The sequence below is a fragment of the Neophocaena asiaeorientalis genome, unplaced genomic scaffold (assembly GCF_003031525.2).
Source record: "Neophocaena asiaeorientalis asiaeorientalis breed wild unplaced genomic scaffold, Neophocaena_asiaeorientalis_V1.1 scaffold79, whole genome shotgun sequence".
In the NCBI taxonomy this organism is placed as follows: domain Eukaryota; kingdom Metazoa; phylum Chordata; class Mammalia; order Artiodactyla; family Phocoenidae; genus Neophocaena; species Neophocaena asiaeorientalis.
This window is the reverse complement of record NW_020175402.1, coordinates 6,753,671-6,774,108: the sequence shown is the minus strand read 5'-3', so window position 1 is coordinate 6,774,108 and position 20,438 is coordinate 6,753,671. Positions and strand designations below refer to the sequence as shown.

The following is a 20,438-nucleotide window of genomic DNA, read 5'->3' as shown; positions in this document are numbered from 1 at the left end:
CCCAAAAAAAAAAAAAAAAAAAAAAAAAAAAAAAGCAGCTAATATGTCTAGGCTGAGGGAGAGCGAATAATGATGGAACTAAAAGACTGAGGAGAAAGTCTTCCCCCAAGACTGAGATTCAGACCTCTTCAGGGAGGGTTTGAGGACCATAAGAACATGCAGCCTCCAGTGGCTAAGAAACATGCCAGGGAATATGGGCTATAGCACTTGTCTGTAGAAAAGGCCCTTTGGAGAGTGAAGCTTGAGGATACATCCAGAGCTGGTCCACAAGGGCCACTGAGGTCATGGCTCCCGTACTGAGAAAAAAAAAAAAAAAGATGGGTGGAGGATGAGAAGCTGGAATGGCGGTGCACTCCTGCTATCACCTACGGTGTCCCTCTAGTGCCCCCTATTGACAAAGCCTAACATTGCTCCAGTTGACAAAAGAGAACTGTTTACAGGGTCCAGCTCCAGTATCTCAAAGCAGGGCAAAGAAGGATGTATTTGAATCTCAGAGATTAAAAAAATAGATAACTGGTATGTGGGAGAGACATAAATGAAAGGGAGCAACGAGTCCATCAGGGGAAAAGGCTAGAGGCGCAAGGGTTTCTCTGCCTTTAGCAGAGGGTGGGGCAGGCAGGGGTTGTAGCCCTAGGGAGTGAACTCTGCCCCGCAGTGCTCTTCAGAAAGAGAATGCAGTCCCATAATAAACACAGCTCAAGAAAGCCACATTGTTCAGCTTTCAAATGAACAGAAAATAAAATTCCTGGACAGGTTCCCTCTCCCCACCCCTGGGAGTAAGTAGGAAGTGAGTTGAGATGCATTTCATTTCTTTTGAAGAGTCTTTCTCAGCTCCATGGCTCCTGCTGACTCAGGCCAGCCCCACCGTCTTCAGATTCAACGGACATTCAAATGTTCATCCAACAGCATTATCAGCAGGCCTACTAGGTGACAAGCACTGAGTCTGGGAGGCTCTTTGACTGTGGGCCTCAGCTAAGCCTATCTACAGCTGTCTGTGGCTGAGCCTGGCTTGAGCAAGTGTTGAGAGGGAAGGTTGATCCATGGACAAGAGAAACGGCAAGTAGTTAATGTGGTTCAGGTTCAGATTCTCCAGAATTCTGTGAGGATCACAAGAGCAAGGACTTTGGAGTCAAGTGACATGGGTTCTAATTCTGACTTGGTTCTTTAGTGTCTGTGTGACCTTAAGCAATTCGCCTCACCTCTCTGAGCCTGTTTCCTCATATATCAAATGGTTTTGGCTGTATCTACCTCAGGGTTGCTGGGAAGATTAGGGATGATGTCTGTATTAAATGTAATCCAAGGACCTGCTAGGGTAGGTGCCCAGACCCATCAGACCAAAGCCCCAAACCACACCCAAGGTTTCACCAGACTCAGAGAGCAGATGCTCAGGCCAGTGGCCTGGCACCACCACCAAACAATGCCAGCCACATTGTCACTAATATTGAACCGTCGGTGCCCTACCTGATTCCACCTCCTCACTGGACAGATCAGAGCCCCAGAGAGGGCAGGTGATTACCCAAGGCAACACAGCATGGTGGTGGCCAAGCCAGCACTGGAACAAGGCCTCAAATGGCATCAAGCCATCTGACCATCTGGAAGACTAAAATAATGTGTTTCAGAGTATGGTTCTGGAGCAAGGCAGGCCTGAGTTCGTGTCCTCCCTCTGCAACTTTCATTTATTCAGCAAATATTCATTGAGTGTCTGGCACGTGCCAGGCACCCGTGCTCAGTGTTGGGGACACAGGGGTACCGGATTCACATGGCCCCCGCCATCTCACAGTCTGGAGGGCGAGACAGTGAACAAACAACCCATGAATAAATAAGCTCATCACCCACTGTGGGAGAGCAAGGAGGGACATACAAGGGGTGAGGCCCTGAGACAGGACAGTGGGGCAGGGGGTCCCCTCAGGGCAGTCAGGGAGGGCCTCTCTAGGGGGCATCTGAGCTGGGACCTGGACACCAAGAAGGACCAGCCACACAGAGACTGCTGCAGGGCGTCCAGGCCGAGAGCTCAGGGCAGTGAGGAGAAGTGATGCCCGAGTGAGAAAAGGAGCAGGAGAGACACGCAGAGAGAAGGCAGAGCCCCATCAGGCAGGACCTCGGAGGCCACGGCCAGGAACTCAGCTCCGCCCACTGAGCAGTGGGAGGTCACTGAGGGTCTGAGCGGCTGGTGCTGGGACCTGGCGTACTTTTTCAAGCGATGGCTCTGGCTGCTGCTATTTGTCAGTCATTCGATGGCTCTGTGACCTTGGACAGGTCGCTCAAGCTCGTGGAGCCCCGATCTCCTCACCTATAAAGTGGGGGTGACAAAGATTCCTGCCTCACCGGCCTCCTTGGAGGATGACAGGGCAATCCACAAGGAGCACTTGGCAACTCTCCCTGTGCCATCTAAGTGCCGAATAGAGCTTCTATTTTTTTTTAATTGATCTTTATTGGCGTATAATTCCTTCACAGTACTGTGTTAGTTTCTGTTGTACAACAAAGTGAATCAGCCATATGCATACATATACCCCCATCTCCCCTCCCTCTTGAGCCTCCCTCCTACCCTCCCTATCCCACCCCTCTGGGTCATCGCAAAGCACCGAGCTCATCTCCCCGTGCTATGCTGCTGCTTCCCACTAGCTAACTATTCTACATTTGGGTAGTGTATAAATGTCGATGCTACTCTCACTTCACCCCAGCTTCCCCCTCCCCCCAACCATGTCCTCAAGTCCATTCTCTACGTCTACGTCCTTATTCTTGCCCTGCCACTACGTTCATCAGTACCATTTTTTTCTTAGATTCCATATATATGTGTTAGCATACGGTATTTGTTTTTCCCTTTCTGACTTACTTCACTCTGTATGACAGACTCTAGGTCCATCCACCTCACTACAAATAACTCAGTTTCGTTTCTCTTTATGGCTGAGTAATACTCCATTGTATATATGTGCCACATCTTCTTTATCCATTCATCTCTCGACAGACATTTAGGTTGTTCATTGCTGCACTATTTACAATAGCCAGGACGTGGAGCGCTGCTTTTTCACATCACCACGTCCAAGGCTCTCGTCCTGCACCAGCAGGATGTCGCTCGGCCTGAACCTGTTGAAACCATAGGTCCCTCCGATTCCATCAACACCACCCAGCCTCCCACTGCCCTGGGAACACCACAGCCTCTGGTTCTTTCTTCTCCCATTTCTTGGATGAGGCCCCCGAGGCTCACTGAAGGTCAGGACCCATCTCAGTGCCCCTGAGAGTAGGAGGCCCACGGACCAAGAGTCTTGGATGCCATTGTCCCTGCTCATGTCACCACATCACAAGGTAGGTTCTGCCCACATGAAGACACCGTTATTTCTGCACTGGCCTCAGCCCTGGGGGTATCTATTAAGCCCCTGTCCAGCAGAGGCCGCTGGGAGAGGCCAGCGGGAGCCCAGTGACAGGGAGCAGCCAGGCCCCGCTCTCAATTAGGGCTTTGCAAATGGCCTTAGCGTCTGTCAAAGTCACGGCTCCATCTCCTGGGTGCCCGGGATATATAACATGTCCCAATCAGGGCCAATAGGCAGCCGGCCTCTCGGTATTTGTGGAAATCCTATTTACTGCAGTGGGGTGGGCGGGGGCTTCTACCCCACATCTGCTCTGCCCGTGGCCCTGGGCAGAGCCAGGCTGGACCATTCATCTTCTTGTGCTCCAGGCAGCCTTGTCTGAGAGGCCACTGCCTCTGACACATTTCACAGCATTTGAAAATCAGCGCCCAGGCCACAGATCACCCATTTGGTGTTGTATCAAGGGATCGTCTGGCTTTCAACGCCACCTGGACAGGCACAGAGCAGAGCAGTTAAAGGCCCGGGCTTTGAAGTCAGCCCAGCGTGTGTTCAAGTTCAAGTCTGGGCTCTGCCGTGCAATGGCTGTGACTTTAGGTGAGGAAATGCCTCCCTCAGCCTCCGTCTCCTCATCTCTAAAATGAAGGGGTAGTGGCCCCTACTTTGAAAAGCTGTTGTGTGGATTAAGTAAGAGACAAAGCCTGTAGGTGCTCAGCGACAGGCAATGGTGATCACATTTACTATCCAGAGACTTCAGTATTATGGTAAGAGATGGCATTTACTAAGGGCCAGTAATGTCACCAGGGACTCTGCTAGTTCTTTTTAAACAATTTTATCTCCAGACTTCACAACCAATCCTGCAAGTGGGTAACGCTATGTCCATTCTCTAGATTAAGAAACTGAACCTGGGGTGGTTCGGGAACTTGAGCAAGGCCACCAGCTGGGGGGATGTGGGAGCTTGGCTTGTTGATTCTGGAGCCAGTGCTTCTCCTAATACACAACCCACCCTCCCAGCTCCTCTGAAAGGTCAAGTAAGGCCAGACAGACAGGCAGAACCACACCACGCTCCCTCCCTCCCTCACACCAACATTTCCTGAGCATCAGCTCCAAGTCCAGTGCTTTGCTGAGAAGTGGATACACTCAGATGGACACAGAAACACTTCCTGCCCTTAAGGAACTCAGCACCTGATGAAGGGAGAAGCAGGGCCGCGCTGACCCACTGCACAGAACACATATGTATCAGTTAGCTTTTGCTGCATAACAAATAATCCACAAACTTACTGGCTTAAAAGAAAGAACAATTATCTCTTCCAGTTCTGGGAGTTGGTTGGGCAGTTTCTGCTACATTTAATCATATAAGTACACTCACCTGATAGGTCAGCCAGGCCGGAGGGCCCAAGATGGCCTCATTCACACATGTTGGCTCTTCTCCACATGCCCTCAAATCTCCCAGTAGGCAAGACAGGTTTCATTACGTGGCAGAGTGCCAAGAGGGCAAAATCAAAAGCTGCAATGCCCCTTGAGGTCTAGAAGCCAGAGCTCACTTGATGTCAATTCTGCCACATTCTGTTGGTCAAAGCAAGTTATACTCTATTGCTTGGCCAGTATCTATGACATACATTTGCAGCCCATCAGGTAAGGCTTAGTGGTCAGTTCAGAATGAGTGTGAGGGTGTTAGTTTGTGCCTTAGCTAAATGGGATCATAACTGTCTAAAAATTGTTTAATTCAGATTAAAGGATGTTGAATTACGAGGTCATTAGAATGGGTCATATCCTTTAACCAATGGAGAAGCTGAGGCAGAGTCAGCCAGTGTGTGAACAGAATCAGTACATCACAGAGCCAGTCTTCATATGAAGAAACTGACACCCAGAAACAGGAATTGTCTTCACCACGTCCTACAGCAAGTCTGTGACAGAGCCAGGAGTGACTCAGGGCCCTGCCAGCCAGGGCACTCCTCCTCCCACTGCACCCCCTGAGGAAGCCAGAGACTGGGAATGGGCTGGACTCAGGCAGCTGGACAATCATCCCCACGAGATATGTGTCTGCTCTGTCCTATCTCTGTTGTGTTTTAAATGGAGCTCTTTCTGCACACCTGGCACCACATAGGCACTTAACCACTACCTCATCTCATCATGATAGAATTGTTCCCATTTTACAGATGAGAAACCAAGGCCAGGAGAGGCAGCTGATTTGCCCAGGGTCTCACAGATGGTGGGGACCATCTGCCTGACACTGAAGCCTGAGCTTCCCATGCTGGATGCGAAGGAGCTCAACCTAGATCCAGGCCCCCAGGGGTTCAGAGGCAGCTAGCTCTGTGGCCCTCGGAGGTCTCAGGATAAAGCCCCCTGTCTGAGTAAGTGCTTCAGAGGCTTGGGTGGAGACAGCAACAGCCAAGGTCCCTTGGAACCAGCTCTGCAAGTGGGAGGCCCCTGAACGATGCTCTGGTCCATGCCCCTCCCCCTATTTTATGGATGGACAATTCGAGGCCAGACCAGGGCCCTCCCGCCGCACTGGGAGGCTGGGGGCAGGTGAGCAGGCCCCAGTCAGGCCGGCCAGACACACATAAGGCTGCTCTGTGGCATTCAGAGAGCACGTTTATTTACAAAGCGCTTTACAAACATCAGCTTATGCCTCCCCACAGCCCCCTGCGAGGTAGGTCAGTAGTCATATCTACAGTTTACAGATGGGGAAATTGAGGCACGGAATGGGGGTGTGGCTTGCCCCATTTTAAAGAGACCTTCCCACCCCCCCCCATCAAAAAATAAAATAAACAACAAAAGCATAGATCCTCCATCCCAAAATATACCTTCTTTCTCCAAACCCTAGAGGTGCTGAGCACCCCTTATTTAATAGCGTCCCAGTGGCCAGCCTGACCAGAAGCCACAGGGACCTCAACCCCAGGGGCTGTCATTCAGCCTTGCAGATTGTCACTGACCCAGGACCCAGCCAGTGAGGCCTGAAAGTTATAGGCAGCGGGGGCTGAGGTGACTTCATTCTGCAGACATTGGGTCAAGCAGGGAAGGGACCCCACACGGGACAGGGTAAGGATGGGCAGATCCCGGTTCGGGGAAGCTCAGAGCACGTTCAGGGAAGCAGAAATGGAGGGTGGGTAGGGGTCATGAGCGAAATATCCCCGGGGCTGCAGGGAGGCAGCGGGTGGGGGAGACAGCTGACGTTCCCCCTGGGGGGACGAGTCTGAAGTGCCCACTGGCAAATCAAGGCAGAGCCCAGTCTCCCCAGGACCCTCAGGGGCTGGGCCAGATGGGATGCTAGATGCCAAGCCCCAGTGCACTCTCTACCCACGTCCAGCCAAGCTGGGTGGAAACCCTGGCCTAGCACTTGCTCTACAGGGCTTCACTCATCTCTGCCTAGGGCTGGGATGCAATCCAGGGGCTTGAGCCTGGGTCTCCCAGAGCCGGCAGTTCTGAGCCCGTCACTCTGCCGGGCAGCGCCAGGCCTCTCAGAAGGCCTGCAGGACCCCGCGGAGGTGGGCTGGGCTGCAGTCTTGCTAAGCTCCTCCTTGGCCCGCAGCGTACCCACAGAGGTGCTGAAAGGCCCTGCCCACAGTGGAAGGGGGCACCAGGATGGCCCAGTGCCCACTCCAGTAATTCCCCTGTGAGGGCTACAGCTGAGCAGAGTTGGGGGTGCAGGTCTTCCATGCCAGTCCGGGATGGTGGGCCTGGCCCTGAGTGCGCAGTGGGTGCCCCAGGCCAGGGGCCCCTGCTATCTTGACTCCAGTCCCTCCAGGTACTCCAGGGCCACATCATAGCAGAAGTGGTACTGATCCTGGGAGAGGGAGAGAAGGAATCACCAGCCTGGTCCCTCCCTAGTACCCTAGTACTGGGGCAAAGGGGCAAGCATGAGCCCTGCCCCATCGATGGGGAGAAGGGGAGAAATGGGGGTAACATTTTGGTACCAGAGGACTAGAACCCAAGGCCCAACTGTGGGGGCCAGATAAGGGAGAGGGGTGCTGAGGGGCCTGGCCGGGCGTGGACCGGGAAGTTGGAAGTGGCTGGGCAAGGGGTACATGGCGCCTCACCAGGGTCTCCACCATATTGGGTTTGTAGTTTCTAAGCATTTTGGCAGCAAAGAAAACGTCTACCAGGTTGTGGCAGCGGATCATCTCCAGGACCGTGGCGCAGGCGCAGAAGGTGCCGCTGCGGCCGCCCCCATTTCTAAAGGAGAGACACGAAAGATTTGGGGCTGGGCTTGGTGGGTAGGGCGAACTCAAGGGTGAAGGGCAGGGCAGGGCCAGGGAATCCAGAAGGGAGGGGCGGGGCAGGGAACCCAGATGGGAGGAGTCAGGGAGCCCAGAGGCAGCAGCAGGAAGAGAAGGTTAAGGGGATAACAGACTAGCATCCCAAGTGGAAGGTATCTAGGAAGGCAGAGCTTCCAAGAGAAACAGAGCAGGTTCGAGAGAAAGGAGGCCAGACACACTCCAAGAGAAAGACACTGAGACAAAGCCAGCGACAGAAGAGGACTGCAAGGCAGCAAGCAAAACACCAGAGAGCTGGAGAGAAAACAAACACTGGGAACACCAGCGACCCCGAGTAACACAGATACACTCCCAGTCAGACCCATGGCCTCTCACACGGAGACCCTCCCATTCCCCCAGTCCCCAGCCCTCTCCCTCCACTGTTCCCTGTGACCTGGGGTGTGGGGTTCCTCTTGGGAGATGGGGGACGGACTAGGCCCTCTGTCCCTTTCTCAAGGGGTCTCTCCCACTAGAACCAAAAGCCCTCGAGGGTCACGCCCTGCCTGACTCAGCTCCCTGTCCCTGCCCCCCATGTGCCCAGCCTGACACAGGGAAGGGTAAGTGCTGAAAGCATGAAAAAGTGGGAGGCAAAGAAGTGACTGCACCCAGATGTGAGTGAATAAACGAATCTGTGAATGAGGCATGTGAATGAATGAATGAAAAAAGCTACAGACATACAGACATGAACAAAGACCAGAATTCCATTGATTTGAAAAGTACATTACCGAATCATGGGCTAAACTAACTATTCCGACAAGACTCTCTCTAATTAAATTGGCCCAGTCAAACATCACACAGAGGGTACTGGGCGGGTGTTCGGGACTGAGTCCACACCCTGGAAAGTGACTGGGCTCCTCCATGGAAGGCAGGGCCAGCCTCGCCTGGCTGGGCAGAGTCCAGGCCGCGCTGCCTGGGAGCTCAGGGTTTGGGTGCCACAGCCCCGAGGCCCTCTCTCACACTGGCCTCTGCCCCGGTCCCGTGGGGCCCTGACCCCCCCTCCCAGCCAAGGGAGGGCCGGCACTCACAGGCAGTGTACGATGGTGCGTCCGTCCCCACTCTCTGCCTGCCACTTGTCCAGCTCGGCCAACAGGCGCAGGAAGGCCTTCTTGGAGTCCGGCGTGTCCCGGTACGCAGACCAGCGCAGGAACTGGAAGTGTCGCACCAGCAGGTGCCCCTCCTGCAGCTGGAGGTGCGGGCAATCAGCCAGGGGACATGAGTGCCAAGGGTTGCACGGCCCCCTGGGGACCTCAAGAGGGTCATTCAAAGCCACTCAGCCCCCACCAAGGTTCTCATCCTGGAGCTCCCAGATCACTCACCCGAGAGATGTTCTGCACCCGGAAAACGCGGGTCACCAAGTCCTCGTCCGCTGCGCCTGACACGAACTCCACCTCCATGAGGCCATACTGCTGCCGGCCAGGCTCAGGCCAGTACTGCAGGCATGGCTGGGAGCGTGGGCAGAGGGGGCGGAGCGGAGCTGAGCTGAGCCGGCTGGGCAGCTGCCGCCCACGCCCACCCCCAGACTTGCACGCTTGTCCGGGGCCCACCATTCACTCCAGACTCACCTTCAGTTCCCCCCACATCCCACCGCTCACCCATCAGACCGTAGTGCACGCCCGCCCCAGTGCGTTTGTACTGACACACTCAGGTCAGCCAAGGCAAACCCTTTATAGTGGTACACGGACACTCACTGCCGTGCCACGAGACAGCTACACCCAACACACTCACCAGCACACACATCTACACGAAGTTGCCTTCTTCCAGGGACAGGCCTCAGATCACCCCCACCCACGCCAGCACCCCTGCCCCACGGCCCTCTCTCTTGCTGCCTCGGCCCTCCAGCATCAGCTCACAGACGTGAGGTGTCCCTGTGCTGCAACACAGCTCAGCACCCCGACTCCTGCCCCAAGATCCCTCCATGCAGTCAGGGTCCTAAATGTACCCCTTCCAGGCCACAGACTCAAGACAGTGGAGGGACACAGGAGAAGCAGCCCACACACACGTACATACGCGGGTTCTCTGGGCAGCTGGTCCAAGGCCCCAGCTTCTAGCAGCCTTCTAGCAAGGCTCTTCCTTTCTCTGGGCCCCAGTTTCTCCATCTGTGAAATGGTCCCTAGGCTCCTCCCAGACAACACCATGCTCCATCTGCCTCCCTCTCTGACCACGAAGAGAGGACACTACCGTCCTCCTTTGCCTGGGGCCTGGCAACTCCTTGCATTCAGGCCTTTACACGTGCTGCTCCCTCTCCATGGATCACTCATCTCCCACCTCTTCACCTAGTGAACTCTACCCTTCCTACACATCTCAGCTCAGATATCACCTCCTCCAGGAAGCCCTCCCTGATCAATCATCCCCCCAGGCTCTTGTGTGTCCCTGTGCCAGCTCCATGATAGCCCTCTCCCTCTGCTGTCATGATCAGTTTCTGTACCTGCTTACCCCTGGACCGTGAGATCTGGGAGGGGTCGTGTGTTCTGTCTCCCCACCAGGCTGACAGGGAGTGGCCCGTGAGGAAAGGTGGTTGAATGAATGAGCAAATGGGTGACTAGTGAATGACATCTGTGTGAGACTCCCTATGGGTCCCTCGCCTCCATCTGAGCAAGGGCAGGTCCTTGCCACATGGGATTCCCTGTCCAGGTGCTGGAGCCCATTACCCTGCAGTTCTAGGTCATTTATACCAAGCGCCTCACTTGCAAAGAACCCAGTTAACCATCTTCCCCAGGCAGCCATTAAGAGGCTGTCATGCTCATTTTACAGCAAATCTTCCTGGGCCTCCTGGGATGGGGACCTGGGGAGAGCGGGGGCCCAGAGATCTAGAGAAGATGGTCATGCAGGGTGGAAGGCTGGGCGTCTGTACCTCCCAGGAGTTCCAGCTTTGGGAGCCCTGAAAGGAAATGAGGGTAGCTGCCCCTAGGCTGAAATCACTGACCAGTGTCTGGACCAACCTCAGAAGCGACTGTCACCCTCATCATCTTCATCCCTGCCATGTCCTGAGCACCTGCCATGTGCCGGGCATGACACAGTGCTAAGCATACATCCTACATGGTCCTGACAATAACCCCTGAGAGAACAGGTGCTGTGATAGTCCCCATTTCACAGAGAAGGAAGCTGAGGCTCAGAGAGGTAGATTAACTTACCCTAGATCAAACAGTCGGAAGGTAAGGAGGCTGGAATTTTACTCTGCCTCAAAGGCCCCCATCATGAGCAGTTTCGTTGAGTGACTGAAAAAGCAGAGGCTCTGGGAGGAGGCAGCCCAGGGTAGGGGGCACAGCTCTGCCACTGCCCAGCTATGTGACCTTGGAGAAGTCACTTCACCTCTCTGGGTCTTAATTTTCTCACCTGAAGCCCATAAGCGCAAAGCAGAGTCCCTGGCATACATCAGATGCTCCATAAAGAACAGCTATTTTTCTCTAGTCTGAGCCTCGTTTTACAGACAAGGAAACTGAGGCTCTGGGAGGAAGTAGGACACATCTAAGGTCCCTACTCAGCAAGTAGGTGGCAGAGCTGGGTTCCAACCACTGACTTTTGAGATGTGCCCTTGAATACACTGAGGTCCTAGGCTGCAGGTAGCCAGCCTGCCCGGCCAGCAGGGCCCTCACCCAGGCGGAGTTGGACTGGTGCAGCTGGTTGAGCATGACGATGGAGGTGCACCCGTAGTCGTAGACCAGCCGCCAGAAGTCAGGCGTGGTGCTCTGCAGCGGGTGCAGGGTCACGATGAAGGCTGCACTCCGCGTGTAGCTCTGCAGGGAAACCAGAACTCAGTGCCCCGACATTGCCAAGCCTCTGCAACAGACTGTCCTCCTGCCCTGCCCACCACAGCTCTGCCCCCAAAGGACCAGGCTGCCTCCAAGGGCCCAATTTGGAGGCTGGCCAGCAACTGAGGCCTGAGTTGATGGGGTGAGCCCCCAGACCTCTAATGCCCAAGCCCATGGCCCCCAGGAGCTAAAGGGCAAAAGGTTCCCAATGGGTGGCAATGGGAGCTTGGGCATGGTAGGCAGAGGCTGGCCAAGCTTGCTCCCTGCCTCAGTGCCTTTGCACCTGCTATTCCTGTTGCCAGGAACAAATTTCCCAAGTGTATACATGGCTCTCTCCCTCACTTCTTTCTGGTCTTTGCTTAACTTCACCTCTTCAAAGTGGCCCTCCTTACGAACTCATTAAAAATTGCCACACACGTACCCCAAGACCCACATTAAATACTTCTTCTGCCTGGTTGTTTTTTGTAGAAATCACCAGCGACTGACATTCCATTGCATATTTGTTTGTTGACTGTCTCAACCCATTCCCCAAATACAAGGTTCAGGAGGGCAGAGATTTCAGGGTGTGGCCTGTGCCCAGAACTTTGTAGGGGTTCAATAAATATTTTTGAATAAATAAATAGCTAGGTCCCTTCCAACTCCACGGATCAAAGGTCTGACACCCCAACCCAGGACCCCAGACCAGTGACCGGTACTGACTCTGTTCCCTGCTCCCAACCTTGCCCCTCCAGGTGGGCTGGCACCAGCCTTCCCCCCTTTCAGTGCCCCAGCCCCAAGTCTCATCCTGGTGCCCTGCCTTGACCCACCTGTGCCATGTCCCCCTTCCTCTCCTGATGCTCTTCTCTTCCGACCCCCTCCCCAGGGCTCACTGAAGGCTCCCTGATTGCCAGCTCCTGAAGGCCAGGTCCAGCCAGGCTCCAAACCTCAGGCCTGGGCACCCAGTGGAGCTCCCTGCAGACTTAACCACCCGCAACAGACCCCAGTTGGCCCCGAGATTAGCTCACTACAACCCAAGCATCAGGGCCTCCTGGCTCCTGGGACTCATGGTTCATGAGGCAAAAAGGCTTTGCATGGCTGGGATCAAGTGTGTGAGATATCATGGCCCCAGGGAAGCTTCGCCACCTTACTCGCCCATTCCCATCCAAGGCCAGGGAGCCAGCGTGACCCTCTCCAGCTCAGAGACTCTCAGGACCTCACAGAGCCTCCTTTCCATCCCCGCATGTGCAGATGGGCACGCTGAGGCCAAAGAGCAAGCTGAGAGGGAGGCCACAGATTCCTACGATCCCATCCAAAGCTCGCCAGCACCCTCTGCCTCCTCTCCAGGGCCCCGGCCCCCTCTCCCTTCACTCCCTGCAGTGGCTGGGGCCACTCCCCCACTTGCCTTCAGCTCGCTCCAGGAAGCCCCTGGGAAGCAAGTGTGGGAGCTTTCCCTCCTTAGAGAAACCCCACTGTCCCCTGCACCTGCGTGCCAAGGGGCCCTGGCCAGGAACTGGGCCAAGAAAGGCCCATCTCCCTCGTCCCTGCTGTAGGGGAACCTCCCTCCCCTCAGCTCTCATTTCCACGTGGAGGGACGTCCAGTGGCGACACACCTGGCCTCGGCCCACCTTCACGCACTCCTCCCATGGGCAAGTTTGGGATGAGGACCGAGCGCGCTGAGCTCGGCCCCTTCCCTGCTTTTTCCAGGCCAGCCCGTCCTGTCCTCAGAAGGTGTGCATTCAACGGCTGCTGCTCCCTGCCGCAGGAAAGGCCTATCCCTGATGTAGGGGGCATGAGTGGGGCTGTGGCTGGACAGCTGTGGCCGGGAGGACCGGTCTGCCTGCCTGAGGGGTGAAGGAGCAGCCAGTCCACTTAGCCACATCACTGAAGTCACATTCTCCAGTGCCACTGGCTTTCTTAAAACGGTAACATTTTACCTCCACCTGTCTGGCCTCTACACCTCTCTCTCAACTGGGTCCAGTTGGGGAAGGAGTGAGGGGACACTCCCAGACTCATCCCCCTCAGGTAGCAGCACCTGGGAGTTATTCACTGGACCCTAAAGCCCCTGCTCTGCTTGCAATGCCCAGTAAAGGCGGTGGAGCCCCCTGAGCTGGGAGCAAGGGAAGGGGCTCCTAAACAGCTCCTGAGCCCTCAGACCATGGCCAGGCTGGGCCCAGGGAACAAGTCACTACTCCAGGCCAGGTCCTGGGCAGGCTCTAGCTCGACCACCCCAAGACAAGCTCCCCTGGCTCCAGACATCAAATCTCAAGTCCCAACCCCAAACCCTCCCAGCCTCCCCAGTCAAAGCCCTCGAATCACTCATCCTACCCCAGGCTCTGCTGGGCCTGAACCTGGAGACAGCCCTGTCTGAACTCCACCACCCAGACTTCTATTCAGGCCAGCGGTAATACCTGAAGGGGGACACTGGCTTAAGTGCCCTGAATGAAAGACCCTTGGGGGAAGGAGGACCACACAATGGGCCTGGTCCCAAAAAAGGCAGAGGGTCCCCCTAATCAGAGCCCTCAGCTCTGCCCCCCTGGCTCCTGGACCTTCCCAGATGCTGCTGGGTGGGAGAGTCCCAGAGCCCACCCCACCCCCGTGGGCACCCCCGTGCACTCACATCTGTCAGGGCTGCGTTGATGTAGTTGTTGGGGTCCCCGTCGGTGGAGATGAGGAAGGGCAGGCAGCGGTCTGGTGGCAGGACGTCCATGCTGCGGTTCTTGTCCCGGTTCCGGGGCAACAGAGCGATGCTGCACTCCTCCACATCCAGCGGCGGCGTGACCGAGTTCAGCGTCTACAAGGGGTGGGGAGAGGAAAGGGAGGTGACTCCTGTGTTTGGGGGGCCTCCTCCCAGCCCCATGAAGGAGATGGGGCTGGGTTATTAGGCCCATTTAATGGATGGAGAAACTGAGGTCCAGAGGGAAGGGAGAGAGGGAGGGATACAGGCTCCCTGTCTCCAGGATGCCAGGGCCTGGACAGAGCTCTGGGGACTGGAGTCTGCCTCCTCAGCACCTATGTAACTTTAGACAAGCTACTGTATCTCTCAGCCTCATTTTCCCTCAACTGTAAAATGGGATAATAATATGCCTACCTCACGGGGCTGCTGGGAGGATAAGTGAGATAATATCAAGCCTGGCACAGGCACAGCTTTCAATACACAGATGGCGCCATGAGGATCATTACCAGGTGCTTGCAAGGAGCTAAGTCCTGAAACCCCATATCTTCCACAAAGCAGACTCCAGGGACTGACACAGGTGGTCACCTTCCTCCATCATGGCCCTGTCAAGGGACACCTGGCACAATAGCAAGCCAGGGACTCTGGGTCACCTCCCCTACCCTCCTGCCTTCATGCCTCATGCATCCTGATTCACCGGGTCTCCATTTCTTCTCTTGTTCTTGGGGCTCCCTATCAGGGAACCCAGTCTCTCATGGTCCTCAGGGCTCAACATCCTTCTCTAGGAATCACAGAGAACATTTCCTGTGACATCACTCTATGGCCATCCTAGAGTGCCAGGCACCCGGCACGTACCACCGAACCCTCACGGGAACCTTGGAGTAGAAAGGACATCTGGGGTCTCTCCGTACCCAGTGACCATGCTCAAACTTCTCTGGCGAACCAGCCTTCTCCCACCTCAGTCATGTGACATGGTGAGACTGGCCCTGCCCCGAGAACCAGGCCTAGGCCGATCAGTGCGCTCCATCTCTCTGGTCCCAGTGATCAGCTCAGAAATGGGCACATGAGAGTCTGGTTGGGACTTTTATTGGGGCTGTTGGGAGCATGAACTGCCCTCTTCCAGAGTCTTCTGACGGCAAAGATAACGTAAGCCTGACACCGTGAGAGGCCAGAGTGTGGGTCTGAGGATGAAGCCAAAAACAGAAGAAAGCAGAACCAAAAATGGACACAGACTAAATCCTGGCATCATCATTTGAACCCCTGGATCCAGCCATAACTAAAGCTGCACATCCTCAGACTTTTCAGTTACAAGAGCCACTGAGCTGGACTTCTATCACCTGCAACCAAAAGAATCCTAATGACTACAAAGACTGCAAGGACAATATTAACTATCTCTTTTCTGGGTAAGAGAACTGTGGTTTAGAGAGTTCAAGTGATTTGTTCAAGGTTATTCACAGCTCTTAACTAGGTAAGCCAGGATCTGAACCCAGGTTTATCTGACTTCAAAGCCTGGACTCTTAATTTCTTGGATGCACCACCTCCTCCACTGTCTCTAAGTCCTTCCTAGTAACCCAGCTCTGTGCATCCTGCTTGGCCCTCGGTGACTCCTACAGCACTGAGGACCTCCCAATACTACACACACACACACACACACACACACACACACTCTCACATACTCATAAACCACACCTATACACATACACTCATGCCCCACCTGGAACTCCTCCCGCAGCTGGGAGGAATTACTCTGAGGGTCAATGCGGATCATCTCCTTGTAGGTGGCCTTGAATTCGCTGACAGGGATGGTGGTCTCCCCACACAGGCAGGCCTCCAGGATTGCATCATGGATAAAGATGTACTGCTCCTGGAGCAGGAGATGAGAATATGAGGAACCAGGAGGGGAGCAGAAGTTAGAGATTTTAGGGTTGAGGGGGGAGGCAAGCTCATGTTTGAGGCCGGGTTGCTCTGAGGTGGAGTCCAACCACCTGTTACTACAGGTTGGACCCACTGTACCTGAAACAACCTTCAGGGATGTTTGCTCACTTATCTCATATTTCATCCCCATAATAACCCTATGAGAAGCTCTGAAGGTGAGGGGACAGCCCAGGGTCACACGTCTAGTGAGGAGACAAACCCAGTAAGCATTATGTCTTGACTGTAGAACCTATGACCTTGGCGCAGTGCTGTCTGACCTCACCCAACTGAACACAGTGGAGCTGAGTTTGGGAAGACCCTAAGAGGCTGGCCGGCCAAGTTCAGGGATGGGAAATAACAAGGGGACATCCTAGGACACCCTTCTGACACACTCCACCGGCTTCAAGCTCCTGAACGAGGGACACTCCTGCTGGAGGGGAAGCGGGGAGAGGGCTGCAACCCCACCTCAGTCTGGATCATGTTGACGCGCCGGGAGCAGAGGGTCTTCACGCAGTTGTAAATGTCCACGACCCCCTCACACTCCGCCATGTCCAGCATCACATCCAGAACGATGTAGCAACCTGTGCGGCCAGTGCCCGCGCTGGGGAGAGAGCGGCCCAGGCCAGGTCAGGGCCTTGGGGAGGAAGCCCGGGACCAAGCAGAAGAAGAGAAGAGGGTGCCTGGGGCCCCTGGCCATATCTACGCCACACAGGGGATGGGGGATACAGGAGGAGCCAGACACAAGGCTGCTTGGAAGAGTTCTGGTGAAATGTGATAGAGGACAGAGTGGGGGCTGGGCCTTGGGGAAGGAGAGGAAAGAAAGGGTAGGGAGAATGCAGGTGTGAAACCAGCCCAACTTAGCAGCTGTGACTGGGGGAGAGGAACAATGGTGCTACTCAGAGAACATTAATCCAAGAATGTTCTGGTCTCCTGGATGTCCCCAAATCTCCTGCACATCCCTCAAAGCCCTACGCACTCAAACCCACTCACATACTCAGTGGATCCTCCAGCAGATGTCATGCTTTTGACCTCCCAGAGCAATCTGGGTGGACTTTTATCAAAACCTTCCTTCCTGCTCCGTGGTCATTGTTTATGTGGCTGTCTCCCTCACCAACTGGGAGCTCCTTGAGAGCTGGGCTGGGTCGGGCCCGATTCTGGGATCCTCACATTCAGCACCAGGTTGAGCAGAGTTGAGAGGAGGGGGGAGGACAAAGATGACACCAAGATCTCAAGCTTGAAAATGGCAGTAGCAAAGTGTCAGCCACAGAGACACACAGCCGCCGTGTCTCCCGTACACCGCTGCTGGGGGCTTGAATTAGTGCAACGACTTTGGAAAACTGTTTGTAGTACCTAGCAAGGCTGAACATTCACACAGAGCAATTCCACTCCTACGTACAGACCTCCCTGGAAGGTGTGTGTGTGTCGGCCAAAAGACATGCAATAGAATGTCCTTAGTAGCACTATTCACGATAGCTCAAAGCTGGAAATGCCTATCCATAGCAGAGTGGACAAACACATTGTGGTTTATTCACCCAGTGGAACAGGATACAATATGGATGAACCTTACAAACGTAAGGTTAAGGGAAAGTCAGATTCCAAAGTGCACCTGATGTATGGTTCCATTTATACAAAGTTCAAAAGCATGCAAAATGAATCTAAGGTTTAGAAGTCAGGACAGTGATTGCTCTGGAAGGGAGGACGGGGGTACAGACCAGAAGGGGGCTCCAGGGGCACACTTGCTCAAAGGAAGCAAGTGGATCTCAGTCCCGCCTGGTGCCTCGCCAACCCCTCACGCCCTCCATGTCTCCAGCGCCCCCTCGGCATCTGAGAGAAGGGCCTCCCCAGGTCTTGGGGAGCACACAAGGGTGCCAACCCCAGAGCCAAAGCTCAAAGTGCAAAGGGCCCCTGGTGGTCATTCTCCCCTGTCCTCTGTCTCTGAGCAGGAAGGACCCAAGTCCAATCTCGTTTAGGGACCTCCAACAGCCCCATTCCCCTCCCCTCTTCTCCCTGGGCTTCCCGGCACCCCACCTGCAGTGGATGACAATGGGCCCAGCATCAGGGGGCGTGGAGGCCTTCACGCGCCGGATGAAAGCCAGCAGCCCCGTGGCGTGGTAGGGGACGCCGTGCTCCGGCCACGCCGTGAAGTGGAACTGGCGGACCTCGTGGCGAGCAGAGTAGCCTCTCTGGGGAGACAAGAGTAGTAACAGTCAGAGTCCCTGCTGGCGTCTATCAGACACTTGCTGTGTGCCGGGCACGGGGGTGAGCATCTCACCGCAAGAACTCAGTTCACCCCAATGAGACTCAAGAGGTGGGTATTAATGATTCATTGTACAGGTGAGAAAACTAAGGCTCGAAAGAGGAGAAACCACTTGCCCGAAGTTAGACGAGACAGATATTATGCAGGAGTTGGGCTGGGATCTTCCTGGTGCCAAACCTCCGTTAGCAGTCACCCACCTCTACCGCCTGGATTACACAACAGCCCTAGGAGATCATTTTGACTCTCCGGGTCTTAGTTCAAAGGGGGAAAACTATCTTTCTTCTGAGGATTTTACAGACGATCAAGTGGGACCATGATTAGGAAAATCTGGTCATGCCTGACCCTGTGGCTTTTCATGAGTGATGTAACCACTCTGAGCCTCACTTTCCTTAACTATAAAATGGGTCTAAGGGCAAAGGCCTAATCCCACAGAGCTTTCCAGGGCTGAAACAATATGTGCAACGGGCTTAGCACAGAGCCTAGCACAGAACAGGACCGGCACCTGGGCTGCGACCCGCATCATCCTCATCGCCTCGACTTCCTCTCGGAGTCGCCAGCAAAGACGGCCACCTTTCCACCCGTCCACGGTGCTCTCAGCAGTTACCGAGTAGCTGCCTTGCTGGGCAGGCAGCGGGGCCCTTCCCACCCTCCACTCCTGGGCTGGGGGAGGTGGGCTCTGCCCCACCTCGCAGGCAGCCTGGGAAGGGCCCCGTGACGACAGGAGACTCACCCGCTCCAGGGCAAAGCTGCGCACAACATACTCCGCTAGGATCTCCGTCTTCACCAGCGTGATCTTGATGTCCCCGTACATGTCCGAGTCCTCTGGCCAGTACCGCGAGCATTTTACCTGGAGTCCCCACGCGGCAGGTTCAGCGGGCTCTTCACTGCCCCCTGGCCCACCACACCCGTCCCCCACCGCCCCACTTACCCTGCCCACCTCCACCAGCTTGGTGATCATGACAATGCTGGAACAGTGCTCCTGCCACACCATGCGCCAGAAGTCGTAGACCATCTCGGGCTTCGGCCCTGGGGGCACAGAGGATGCTTTTCCCTGAGGCCAGGTCTCCACCCAGGCCCAGCACACGGCTGCCCCGCACCACCACCCCAGGCCAGGAGACTCCCGAGCCCCAAATGGGGGCTTCGTGCTCACCCCACACACACCCCACCAACTGCCAACTCATGCCTGTTGGGCCCTGGGGGTGGGCATTATCAGGGAGGGCCTGCCTGGAGACACCCCTCATCCTGAGCGCAACCCAAGAAGCAGAGCTAGAGGGCCACGGCACAAGTCTCCAGGCGGGATGGACAGATGGACAGCTGGGCGGGAAGACTCAGCCAGAGGGACCCAGGCGGCCCCCAGACCAAGAGGCACAGTCCACACCCGTGAGGACCGAGTCTGGCTGGCCCTTTTGCATGCAGACAGACAGCTGGACCAGGAGCTACAAATGGATGGTGCACATCAGGGAAACAAAAACACAAAGAGGGGGCGGAGACGGATGGCCAGATTCCAGACACCCAGTCAGAGAGCGGGGCTCAGACAGACAGAGAGACAGATGGGAGGCAGGCAGATAAGCAGGGAAGGCAGGAAGGCAGGCACACTGAGGGGCACATGGAGGGGGGGGTGGTTGCCAGGTACCTTGAGTGGCTATGAAGTGGTTTGACCTGTGGTAACCCTGGAACAGGAGAAGACGGTGTGGTAAGACCCCAGGGAGCAGCCCCTCACTTGCTCAGGCCCCCTCTGCCCTCCTCTCCCAGAAGCTGCACACACCTCCCAGGGAACTGCCCCACCCTCCTGACCAGGGTGACCCTGTCCTCCCAGTCCCCAAGTAAGGAAGGAAGTACAGCTTAGACACCAGTGTCTTCCGTTTAAACCCATCTTTGCTATGTGACCCTAGGGAGGACACAACTCCTTTATGGGCCTAGAGGGTCTCCCCATTCATAAATTGGGGATAATTATCCGCAATCTGCTTACAACCCGGCTGCTGTTTGAAGACAAATAAATTGCGGGGTGACCCTGCCCTGTTCCTAAAGCCCCAGAGACCCTAAGCAACCCCAGATCCTAGGCTGGGTCTTGTCAGCTATCCCAGGCCCCCTCAGGGCAACCAGAACGGGCAATGCCCCTCCCGACAACCCCAGTCACCCAGAGCTTGGGTGGCCAGATGAAGGCTTCAGGTTAGGAGCAAATGAGCACAGGAGTTGCTCATGGACTTCAGATAAAATGTGTTTTAAAATCTTTGAAATCAATAATAAAAACAATAACAAATAATTAAAATAATTATTTATTAAAATAATAATACATTTTTGAGTACCTAT

General features: G+C 55.1%; 1 protein-coding gene across 3 annotated transcripts in view; it reads right to left on the bottom strand.

Annotated features, from left to right (window-relative positions):
- Positions 1–5,879: 5,879 nt before the first annotated feature.
- PTPRU (protein tyrosine phosphatase receptor type U) overlaps positions 5,880–20,438 on the bottom strand; it is an 81,323-nt gene continuing 66,764 nt past the window's right edge. Inside the window, exons 19-30 of one of the 3 annotated variants that reach the window (XM_024766833.1) lie at positions 19,762–19,798; positions 19,057–19,154; positions 18,859–18,975; positions 17,900–18,054; positions 16,337–16,472; positions 15,672–15,821; positions 13,904–14,077; positions 11,152–11,292; positions 8,875–9,000; positions 8,584–8,741; positions 7,343–7,478; positions 5,880–7,089 (exon numbers count right to left, since the gene is read on the bottom strand). In XM_024766833.1, coding sequence (XP_024622601.1) covers positions 7,027–7,089; positions 7,343–7,478; positions 8,584–8,741; positions 8,875–9,000; positions 11,152–11,292; positions 13,904–14,077; positions 15,672–15,821; positions 16,337–16,472; positions 17,900–18,054; positions 18,859–18,975; positions 19,057–19,154; positions 19,762–19,798 — 1,491 coding nt within the window. In that variant the 3' untranslated portion in view covers positions 5,880–7,026. Of the gene's footprint in view, positions 7,090–7,342; positions 7,479–8,583; positions 8,742–8,874; positions 9,001–11,151; positions 11,293–13,903; positions 14,078–15,671; positions 15,822–16,336; positions 16,473–17,899; positions 18,055–18,858; positions 19,155–19,761; positions 19,799–20,438 lie in introns of all 3 variants that reach the window. The other 2 variants (XM_024766834.1, XM_024766832.1) reach the window with 2 other exon arrangements.